Source organism: Sciurus vulgaris (genome assembly GCF_902686455.1).
Source record: "Sciurus vulgaris genome assembly, chromosome: 1".
Lineage (NCBI taxonomy): Eukaryota > Metazoa > Chordata > Mammalia > Rodentia > Sciuridae > Sciurus > Sciurus vulgaris.
In genome coordinates, this window is record NC_136461.1 from 104,661,413 (window position 1) to 104,673,731 (window position 12,319).

The following is a 12,319-nucleotide window of genomic DNA, read 5'->3' on the forward strand; positions in this document are numbered from 1 at the left end:
TCATTTTGTTTCTAAAGTTGTGCTTAATGCAGATTCATACCATGTGTGTAATCATGCATGTACATAGGATAATGATGTCTGTCTCATTCCACCATTTTTCATACCCCCACCATTTCCCTCTACGTAATCTAAAGTTCCTCCATTTTTCTCTCACCCCCACTCCCCTCCCCCATAATATATCATCATCCACTTATCAGGGGAAACATTTGGCCTTTGGTTTTTTGGGATTGACTTATTTCACTTAGCATGATATTCTCCAATTCCATCCATTAATCAGCAAATGCCATAATATTCATCTTCTTTATGGCTGAATAATATTCCATTGTGTATATGTACACAGTTTCTTTTCCATTCATCTGTTGAAGGGCATCTAGGTTGGTTCCACAATCTAGCTATTGTGAATTGAGCTGCTATAAACATTGATGTGGCTGCATTACTGTAGTATGCTAATTTTAAGTTCTTTGGGTATAAACTGAGGAGTGGGATAACTGGGTCAAAAGGTGGGTTCATTCCAAGTTTTCATGGCAATTTTTTTTATTTGTTATACATGACAGTAGAATGCACTTTGACACATTATACATAAATAAAGTATAATTTCTCATTTTTCTGTTGTACATGATGTAGAGTTACACAGGTCATGTAGTCATACATGCACATAGAGTAATAATGTCCAATTCATTCTACTATCCTTTCTATGCCCAATCCCTCGTCCCCTCTCTTCACTCTCCTTCCCCTAATCTAAAGTAACTATTCTTCCCTACTGCCCCCACATTGTGAATTAGCAGCTGCATATAAGAGAAAACTTTTGGCCTTTGTTTTTTATGGATTGGTTTATTTCGCTTAGCATGATATTCTCCAACTCCATTCATTGACCTACAAATGCCATAATTTCATTCTTCTTTAAGGCTGAGTAACATTCCATTGTGTATATATACAACATTTTCATCTGCTGAAGGATACCTAGATTGGTTCCATAGTTTAGCTACTGTGAGTTGAGCTCCTGTAAACATTGATGTGGCTGTGTCACTGTAGTATACTGATTTTAAATCCTTTGGGTATAAGCAAGGAGTGGAATAGCTGGGTCAAATGGTTATTTCTTACTTTTGCATGATCATATGTTTTTCCTCTCAGTAGAGGTATTTGTGAACCAATTAAGTGCTTTCAGTGGCTACAGATAAAACCAAAGTATTATAGATGGCAAATTGGCTGTAGGAAGAAGTAAAACCCCTCAAATTCCATATCTCCCTCTACTTCCTTTCTTGAGAATGTCATCCAGTGGCTCCAAGGAGATGACCAGTTCAGTATAACTGAACACCTATAAATTTAAACCTCGATGCTTGAAGTAGTGGCATTGAGATGTTGTCTGTAAAGATGCCTGTAAGACTATGGTAGTGACTCCTGTTCCATAAATAATTCAGGAAATATGAAATGAGTTCTGGCAGACACTGTAAGATTAGCACTTGGGATACAAGTATGCCCTTAAGAAGTGCAAAGCATCAGAGGGAGAGAGCAGTGAACACAGGATTCACCATGCATCATGTTAGAAGCAAAAGTAGAATTGTGACAGATAGGAATAAGGGTCAGCTCTGCTGAGGTGAGTCAGGCAAGATTAAAGGAGTGTCCTGGAGATGAGTGGGAGTCACCCTGGTGGGGTGGGAGTGGAGAGTCAGGGCCCGTATGAGGAACAGTCAGTTTTTGTCAGGGTCAGACTTCTTGGCAAAAGTGGAATGAAAAATCTGTTTTTTTCTTTTTGGTAGTCATGCCCTCACCTGGACTTCTGCAGGCCGTGGCCCCACATTATTCATTTGGGAGTAATGCAGGGTCAGTCACAGGTTCTGGACCAAAGTGAGGCGGGCAGGACCAGGAAGGGCAAAGCCCACATAGGGGAGGAAAATGACCAATGCTTGTAAGAGCTTAGTGCCAATCATGTTTTATTTACCATCGCTGCCCCCTGTGTTAGAGTGGTCTGTGCTTACAGCACATTCATCCACTTTTATTGCATGAAATGTCATCATAAACTAGAAGAATAAGAAAATGAAGAAAAGAATGGGGGAGGGGGTTTAGGTAATGAGAAAACTGAAGCAGACACAAACTTCTGATCTTAACCGAGCCAATGAGAAGTTGCTCAGATACAGGCTGGGTGTCTCCTGGATTTAGTATAGGCGAGGTCCCTCGTGCTCTTCAGTCTTCCTGATCCTCATGATCATCTTAAGAAACATCCGTTACACTCTCTGTGTTCTGGTACTGTAGAGAAGGATGAGGCACACGGTGTTTCAGAAGAGGAAGGAAAAGAAACCTAGGGTCAGTTACTTTGTGTCATGTGGGTACACCAGATGTCATACAGACCCTAAGGAACAATACAAGTACAGTTTTAAAAATAACCATTTTATTAGGTATTTGTATTTAGAATACATTCTGTGGAATGAAATAAACTCTGAGAAAAAAAGACCAGCCAAATATAAAAAATAACCTTGAAAACCTCTTTGGAAGTTGACTTTAAAACATTTTTTTCTTCTCCCTTACCTCGGCCTTCTTTGCAGTTTCCCAAGTGCATAGGCCATGTAACCCTCGCTTCCTATGTATATCTTCCACCTTCCCTTTTCTCCCTCTCCCTTCCTTCTTAGCAGCACCTGATTCTGTTACTCTAAGTCAAGGATTAACTTGTTCCTAGTATTCCTTCTAATATTGATTTTTTTCCCCATAGTTTCCTGAACGGAATGCATTCTGAGGGTTAAAAAATAGTGTTTTTTTTTTTTGCTGTTGGTTGTTCGTTTTTTTCAGTGCTGGGGATCGAACCCAGGGCCTTGTGCACACTAGGCAAACACTCTACCACTGAGCTGCACCCAAAAGCAGCCCCCAAAATAGCATCGTTACCCAATCTATTGTACTTTCTGTACAAAGGGAGGCTGTGGGGATGAGAGAGGAGTACTGTGTGAAAGTTGGTTTGTTACAAATCATTTGGTTGCACGGTGCAGCAGCCTATTTGACCTGACTTTGGTACTTATATTTTTTATTACTCAGCTGGTAATTTTACTTTTAGAATTATATACCCACGAAATCTTTTTTTAAAGTTATACTTTATTTTTTCAGATTATGATATTTCTTCCATGTCAAAAAATGATTGGTTTGATGTGTGACATTTCCATAAATTGAAGTTTGATGAATTCAAGAGAGATGCTTGACTTCCTTTAAAGCTCATCTTCAAGCCTCACTCCATCTGTGGTCCATTCTAGTGGCTTCAAGTAAGTCTTATTCATGGACAGCTCAGCACACATCTCCCCTCTGAACTCCAGATCGCCATGTCCAGCTTGAATCCATTCAGTCCTTGAACCCCGACCCTGCCCAGGGCTGGTCTGGGTCACTAATGGCCTTTCCTCGGCCTTCCTGCTGCCTGTTGCCACCTGCATCCCATGCTGTGTATTACAGCCAGAGCAGCATTTTTTTTGACAGGCACTGGTAATTTATCCTTATTGGGACATGCCGTTTATTCTCAGCCTCTAAGAGGTAGCAATCCAAAGATTAAACAAAAAAACCCTCCCAAGTTCCTCACTAATACCCAGCCAAGAGTAACTCCGTCTCAGTCGTCCTCCCTTCTGCTCGCCCACCTTTTCCCTCTTTTGGAGCTGGAAGGCTCTGCATACACCTGGTGCAGTGCTCACACCTGTATTTGCCATATTTATGTTCCTTTCATCTCTTATGTTAGAGGCACCTGCTGTTGCTTCTGCCCCAGTTGTGCCTGATTTCTGCTCAGGTCTGTTTTCTTTAGACAAGTGAATGATCGTATCAGAGCTTTTAGTGGTATGGCCCTCAAATTCGTTTTGAAAGCTGTATATAATAAATGCTCAACTCATGAACTCAATCTAGTGATTGTGGTGAGCACATGAACAAAAATACAGATGTTGGTTATAAAACAAAAATAGATTTAGATAGGTCAGCCTAAGTGACATTTTCTTTATACACTGCCTTTCCTGTCAATATGTGTGAAAAGTGGACTTTTTGCTTTTTTAATTTGCAAGTGATTTTTCGATTTGAAATTTATTAGTATAAAACATAATTCTATGGCTTTAGATTTTGGGCTGCCATTAAAAATAGTAAGAGAGACATCACCGTAACAATCTCTAGACAGTAAGCGCTTGAATGAATTACAAATTTGTACTTTTAAAACCTAAATTCTCATAAAAAACACATTTCTTGGGAATGACAGTCATAGTTAGGTTTATTATAGTTCAGTTTCTAGTGTGCTGGTGATAGACAGGTTCAGGTTTTACCCTGGCACTAAATATTGACCAACAGGGCAAGAAAATGACCTAGTAATTGAGTTTACTCTGCTGGATAACCTTCTTCCAAAACTTTAAAAGTAAGTTGTCCCAATACATCTTTAATACTGTAGGGCTTACAGATGTTTTCAGGATATTTTGTCTGAACTTTGACAAAATCAAGCCCTTTAGCTCACATAGTAGGTATATGATTAACATTTAAATGCTGTTTGAAAATAGTTAAAATTGAAAGTGAAACAAAACATTTAAACCAGAATCTGAGGAGCATATTGTGGGTGGGGCTTTGGAAATCTAGTTGTGATCAGATTGTTCTAAATTCTTGAGTTGACCACCCTGCACCAACCATCTCTAGTTCATCTAGATCTGTTAGGGAGCTCTTCTGGGCTCAGCTTCATATTCTTTAATTTGCTTTTTTTAAAAATCCACTTTTTCAGGCCAAGTGTGGCATCCACACCAGTAACCCCAGCCCCTCAGGAGGCTGAGGTAGGAGCATCACAAACTCGAGGCCAGCCACAGCAACTTAGTGAGACCCTGTCTCAAAAAATAATAATTAAAAAGGGCTGGGGATGTAGCTCAATGGTAGAGCTTCCCTGGGTTCAATTCCCAGCACCACAAAAGAAACAAAATAATAACAAAAAAATCCCACTTTTCAACTTGTCTTTCACTTCCTGTATGTGCTTCTGGAGAAATAGGGAGATGCATTATCCCAACCAGCACTGACTTGAAGAAAAATTATTAGAAATTACTTTAGACACTTGGAACTGGCAGCCTGAGAATCAGAATTTGGACTTTGCTGGTCAAACATCTCATGGGCTATTTCTTCCTAAAACTGCTATCCAAGTTGACAGCTATCCAGTTGCTGGAAGGGTGGCATTATAGCCATTTTGATGGTTTTGAGAAGTTCTGTAAATGTGGCCAACAGAATAGTTGATGATAGAGTAGCCAAATTAGCCATTTCTTATTAAGCATAAAACAGATCAGTGTGAGCCTAAATACTTGGCCACATAAGCAGACAGCAGAAATTGAAGTGCAGAATGATCAATGCTAAAGTTGTAGGCCAGATTTTAAAAGCATGAAAACAAGCAGTAAGAACATGAAAAACATAAAAGCGTGGATACCTTGAATTTCAAGGTATTAAAAACAGGTAACATTAGGCCTTGTTCTTTGTCTATTGTTAAGAAATTGGACATCCCTGTAGCTGACACAATCCTATCTTCTTTAGGACAACCTGATATCTTATATGAATTCATTTTTTAGACCTGGAAAAATGTCGCCTTAGGCATTCCTCATGAGTTAAAAATTCTTCCTTGAAACTATTCAGAATAAAGTTTTCATTTATTTTTCATTTTTTACAAAACAAAATTTCTCCTTCAAATGTTAGAATTTTTTTTCATCTCTTTTATATGAAACTTAAAAATAACTTCCTTTCTCTCTTAGATCCTTAAATCAAGGCATATTAACATGATTTGACCATTTTGGTGACCAGCCATACTTAACACAGAGTTTGGTAACTGGAGGTCTTGAAGAGGTGAGGGAATGTTGTGGAGGCACAGAGGAAGGGAAGTAAGGGGTGGCAGTCTGAGAGTGCGGGAGACTCAGAATCAAGATTTTAGAGATGATGCTTTATTGAAGATGATAAAGCCCAGGGCAGGGTTCTTAATCTGACTGCCTCTGAGATCCGTCTGGAGAACTAGGGCCTCCCCCGTGTTCTCAGGGTCTCAGACTCCTTCCTGCTTTTGACTTCAAAATCGCTCTTGCCTGACCACTCCATTATGTTCCCAGATAGAGCTCACGGGCATTCTAAACAGTGCGCAGGAAGAAACGGGAGAGGGAAGATCAGCCCACTTGTAGACAGATTCTTGGGGGTCATCAACCAATCCCATTGCCTAGAACTTGACAACATGGCCATACCTACCTATAAGGGATTGGGACATTTGGTCTTCATTCAGAGTGGTCATCTGCCCAGCTCCACCTGTTATTAGTATAGAAGAAGATAAGAATGAATGTTACAAAACAAGCTAGCATCTCTGCCTCAGGTGGGTAGTGGGTTACATTACCTCCTGAAGATAATATAATCTTCAGATGAGCTGTTATTTTTGAATTTGTATATCTCCTCCCATCCTAGGCACTTGGGTCCCTGGATGGAAAAGGAAAAACAACCTCCATTTAAGAAGGATCTACGTCACCAAATGACTTCCTTAGGAGACAACCAGTTTTCACCAGGGCAAGAATGGGAAAAGTAGAGAAGTTAAAGATAAAAAGTGTTTTCTTAATGGCAATAGTTGTTTATTACTCACTCCTCCCCCATAGCTTGGTTTTTTTTTTTTTTTTTTTTTTTGTAGCCAACATACATTACATTACCATAATAATCACTCCTCTGCAAATACCCTTAGTTGGTACCTCTTGCCTCTCATAGTACTCCTGGAAAATTCCCAACTCTGAGTGAGCTTAATTGTCTCCTCCTCATAAAATTAGTAACTGCAGAGCTTCAGAGAGTTTTCCTCAGGGTCTGGCAGCCCTGCAGGGTTTCCCTTGAGCAGGCCATGTCCCACTCTTTAGAGGATTGTGTTTCCCATCATCTAACTCCCTCTCTGCGTGTGGAAGTGTCCTGAGCCCCAGCCCTTCCAGCAGTTTTGTAAACCCTCATTACCTCTCCCATGACCTCAAGAAACATATCCACATGCCTGCTTAGCATCTCCACCTACGTGTTTTATAAGCATGCTGTCCTTGAGCAGGTCCAAACAGAGCTCTTGGTTCCCCATCACATATCTGACATCTTTTGCAGCCTTTTCCATCTCCATAAATGTCACAACCAACCACCCAGTGGCTGACATTCAAAACTCAGGTGCTGCTGTCCCCACTCCACGCCATCACATCCCCTCCTTCACCAAGTCCTGTCAACTCTGCCTTCACAAAGAGTCTACTGGCCCCTCAGTCCTCCCCCAGTGTTCTCAGGGACTCAGGCTCCTTCCAGCTTTTGAGTTCACCATCCCTATTGATGCTGCAGCCCAAGTGCTTTGCTGCTTTGAAAGTTTCTCCACCAGATAAACTAGTCTAACACCTTTAAGCTTGGCCTCCTGTAAAGAGTTGGGACATGGACAAAATGCATCTTTTTAAAAAAATTTTTTTCCTGCTTCAATCTGACAAGGGTGACCTTTTCAATTCCTGGTAGAATCCTCATTTCCATGTGAAACCTCATTAGCATAACCTTTGCTGTCTATATCAGCATTCTGGTCTTCTGAGCCGTTATCCAATTCACTCATTAAGCTCTGCTTACAGCATTCTAACCTTAGAATGTTCTCTAGCCTGCTTCTCCAAACTTTCACAAACTCCTGTGAGCCAGTTCCAAAGGCTCCTCTACACAGGCAAAGCTGTGGTCAATGGCTGTGCTTCTCAGTACTACTTTTCTTTATTAGTCAGCTTTCTCTATTGTAACAAAATATCTGAGATAATTAACTTGTTAAAATAAAAGGGTTTCTTTTGACTTGTGGTTTTATTTTTAATTTTTTATTTATATTTTTGTGGTGCTAGGAACTGTACCCAGAACCTCACACATGCTAAGTAAGTGCACTGAGCTACACCCCAAGCCCTGGCTCATGGTTTTAGAAATTCCAGTCCATGATCAGGTGGACTCATTGCTTTTAAACTTGTGGTGGGGGTACTTGATGGCAATGGTAGGCACACCCTCAGTGACTTAAAGATCTCCCACTAGGCCATACTTCCTAAAAGTTCCACCAGTATTGCCACCCTGGTGACCACATGGGTCTTTGAACACCAAAACTAGAGCAAAAGTCTAGGAAAACTAGTTAATTAAACTTGCTAGAAATTGCATGTGAAAAATGGGGGACTTCAGAGGTAAGCACAGCATTAGCACTGTCCTTACCTGTGTCCTGATTCCTGAGTCTTGTCTTTCTTTTCTTTTCTTTTTTTTTTGCCTGTCTGTCAGGGTCTTTATCAAACCAGGCTTAAAGGAAATATAAGGGAAGGAGAGAAGTCAGATGTGCTTTTCAAGCCATACTGACTGGTCATCAGAGCATGGAAAAGGGGTGGTTTGAAGGGAGGAGAAGGGCAACCAGAAAGAGTAGCAACGTGCAAGCCCATAGCAACAGGCTCTTCATACACCTGCTATTGCTGTTCTAGGGAAGGGGCTGGAAGTGGACAGATGAGCAGTCTCTTGGTTCTCTGAGGTTACTTCTGTGACATAGTTGCACTTTAGTGCTTTTAACCAAATACCACTAGCACATCACTAGGTGGGACTTGAGATAACTATGTTTAAGGATGATTGCTTTCTTTTTAAGTTCATAAGTTGCCCTATAGTAGAAAAAAGTAGAACTCAAGGAATTGTTTTTGTATTTCAGTAAATACATACACATGACATAAAGATGACTCTTCTAATCATATTTAAGTGTATGATTTAGTGGCCTTAAGTACATTCATATTGTTCACCACCATTACCACAATCCAGCTCCAGGATTTTCTTTCTTTCTTTTTTTTTTTTTTAAAGGGAAACTCTTCTCCCATTAAACAATGACTCCCTGTTCCCCCTCCCCTAGACCCTTGTTACCACTATTCAGCTTTCTACCTCAGTGATGTTGACGCTCACGGTACCTCATGTAAATGGAATAATGTATTATCAGTCCATTTGTACCTGGCTTATTTCACTTAGTATAATGTCTTCAGAGTTCACCATGAATGAATCAGTTCTTTCCTTCTTAAGGCTGAATAATGGTCCATCATATGTAGATAACTCATTTTTTAATTCATTCATCTATTGATAAGTTACTTTCACTTTGACTATTGAAAATAATGTTGCTTTGAACATGGGTGTACAAAATATCTCTTCATGCATCTGCTTTCCTTTCTTTTGGATTTATACCCAGAAGTGGAATTGCTGGATCATATGATATTTTGTGTTTAATTTTTTGAGAAAAGCACTCCAGGGATTTTAACCATACTAATCAATCGAAGAAAAGGAACAGAACAGAACCAACAGTTACATAAACAATCAGCCCTTTACGTGCTGTGTTCAGTTCCTTAATAAGTTATGTGTGGGGTGCCTAGGAGTGTGTTCTCCTAACAATGGTTTCTAGAGTTCCTGAAGATGCAGTCTCCATGAATGTCCTTGAAGGTGGTGTTCTACAAGTCCTAGTTAATAGTGGAGCATTCAGTGGAGAAGTTACAGTGCACAAATTTTTGTTATAAATTTGGTTTTGTAATAGCTAACTCAATCCATCTGTCTTTTTCCTGTGACCTAAATGTCTCTTATTTTTTCTTCTTCTAGTGGTTTTTAATTGCCAACAGATCTTACAAAGTCAGTGTGGCAAGTTCCTTTTTCTTCAGTGGGGTGTTTGTTGGCGTGATCTCTTTTGGTCAGCTTTCGGATCGCTTTGGAAGGAAAAAAGTCTATCTCACAGGTAATTTGTCAGTGTTTGTGAACTGAATAAGAGGATCAGACACAGACTGTATTTTTATTATCCTGGCAAGAAACCAAACTGCAAGCAGAGTTAGTTCTGGCTCGTTGGTGACTAACTCACCTGGTTAAGCCTGGTAAGTATTAGTGTTAAAAACTTTGCATAGGTGATGTGGCTTTCTGCAACCCCCAAACTGAAATTTAAGCCAATTTAAGAGCAATGAAAGATTGAGACAGTCTTCCACATCCATTTCCTTGTATCTTTCTGTGTTGATTCATTTCAAATGAGCTCCCCAGGACTTGGTATATTCTCTTGACAAGCTGAGTATAAGCAAAGATTTTTAATTTCTAGCATTATTATGAATAATTGAAAACTCTGTGTGATTCACAGAAATTGTGTCACAAAGAAAGTAAACCTGTTTTTCTCTGTAGTTTTCAAGAGAAATTGTTAGGAGAAAACATAGCTCAGAAAATTCAAGTTTACAACGGTTTATTTTACAGACTAATGGATATAATTTATTACTTTCATCAAATGCTGTTTTGGCTCTGATTTGTTGAATATTATTCCTTTCTTTCTAGGTTTTGCTCTTGACATCTTATTTGCTATCGCAAATGGATTTTCCCCTTCATATGAGTTCTTTGCAATAACTCGATTCTTGGTGGGCATGATGAATGGAGGGATGTCGCTGGTGGCCTTTGTCTTGCTAAATGAATGTGTGGGCACCGCCTACTGGGCACTCGCAGGTACTGCTTAAATCCATGCAGATCTGAATGTGGTGAGTTGCTCCGCAAAAACCTTGCAGGGAACCAGTTTAACACTAGCGTATGAAAATGCTTTTGAACTTGAGGGTCTGGATTCAACTACAATTTGAGTATCCCTTATCCAGAATGCTTGGGACCAGAAGTGTTTCAGATTTCAGATATTTTCAGATTTGGAGATATTTTCTGAAACCCAAAGTCTAACACAAAATTAATTCCTATTTTATTTATAGCTTATACACATAGCCTGAAGGCAATTTTGTACAATATTTTAAGCATGTCTGCAGTTTGACTGTGACTCTTCACATGAGATCAGTTGTGGGATTTTCCTTTGGAAGTATCATGTCAATGCTCCAAAACTTTTGGATTTTGCAGCATTTTGGATTTGGGATTTTCGGATCAAGATGCTCAATCTATATTAAATTTGATTTCCTGAATATGTTTTGTATGACATCAGATGAGTCATTTTCTTCATATTTCTTGGTAAAAAGTCTCTCCAAAGCCTGAATCACAGATGGTGACCTTGCTACCCAATGCATGGCCCGTCTGCATATTATTGTGGAGAATGTCTATTTCCTCAGAACAGCATTAACTGCTGTTTAACTTAAAGTGGGAAACACTGCAGAGATAGGAGATACTAGAACTTTTTTTCTTGAAGCCTTCTTGTTATATTTTATGAAATTGTATTTCATAGCCTTTCTCGTTTTTACTATTCTTTTCAAATCAATAGATGATATTATAGAAAGAATTTCTTTACTAATGCTTAATTTCCAAATTGAGATCCCATTCAGTATTATTTTTAACAATACAATTATTTTCTCAAGAACTGATATATAGTAAAAATAAATGATTTTAAAAGATTATTTGACTTAAAATATAGTCTTGGTAGAGTGCCTGTGTCTAGGACTCTGCTTTTTGGATGATAGGTTCACAGTGATAACTTTTTGTTTGTTTTACTTTCAATCACTTGACAATCATTGAGTACTATTGTATTTGTATACTGATATAGGAAACAAGTTAGCCCTGTGACTGACAGCAATATTTCTAAATGAGGACATATTGAGAGAGTGCCATTGTCTCGCCTGAGAACTAATGTGCAGTGCCACCTTCCATTTGTTGAGTGTCTGTTATGTGCCAAACACCACCCTGGGCATTTGACACTCATCTGTAAAATTTCCAGATCTTACCAGTTAAGAATTTCTACCTTCATTTTATGGATAAGAAAGCTGAACCTCTGAGAGGTGAGGTGACATGCCTGTTTGCACACAGTTCCTAACCATGTGTGCGAGGACTGCAGCCAGGGTCTGACCAATGCCCACACGTGCAGCGTTCCTTCTGTTCCCCAGGCACTCTCCTCTTGGAAGTTTAGTTTGTCACCTCATGTGAGTGCTGACCTGCTTAAGTGGTTATTTCTAACTGGTGTTTTGTAGTTGTATGGAATTTCATATTGGGCTAGAAGACAAAGGCTAAAGGAAATAGACTCCTGCTGTTTGTACATCCATGAAGCTGCTGTTGAGCTAATGGATGCATAGATCCCAGCTGCACGGACTGCTCCTGTTCCCTCACGTGGAGGTTCCACCTCATCTACAGCAGCCTGAAAAGTGTACTTTCCCTTAGCCCAGGTCCTAAGCTAGGACCGTGAGAAAATTTCCTCTGAGTTTTCAATTTGTAATGAGACAAACTGAATTAATGTCATTTTTCTTTTTGGGGGAGAGGATGGACGGGGGCGGGGTGATGAATTAGGATTGAACCCAGGGCATGCTGAGCAAATACTCTACCACTGAGCTATAACTCCAGCCCTAATGTCATTTTCTAAATAGTAAAGTCAGACTAATTCCAAGGAACTAGTACAGTGATTGCAGCCACTCACAGG

General features: G+C 39.7%; 1 protein-coding gene across 7 annotated transcripts in view; it reads left to right on the top strand.

The window, feature by feature from the left end:
* Window positions 1-12,319, top strand: part of SLC22A15 (solute carrier family 22 member 15) — an 88,004-nt gene that overhangs the window by 34,841 nt on the left and 40,844 nt on the right. For all 7 annotated transcript variants that reach the window (XR_013760147.1, XM_079117185.1, XM_079117183.1 and 4 more), the window contains exons 3-4: window positions 9,559-9,691; window positions 10,267-10,431. Coding sequence is in view for 6 of the 7 variants with exons in the window: in XM_079117185.1 (XP_078973311.1) it covers window positions 9,559-9,691; window positions 10,267-10,431 (298 nt within the window). In the remaining variant the exon portion in view is untranslated. The remainder of the gene's footprint in view (window positions 1-9,558; window positions 9,692-10,266; window positions 10,432-12,319) is intronic.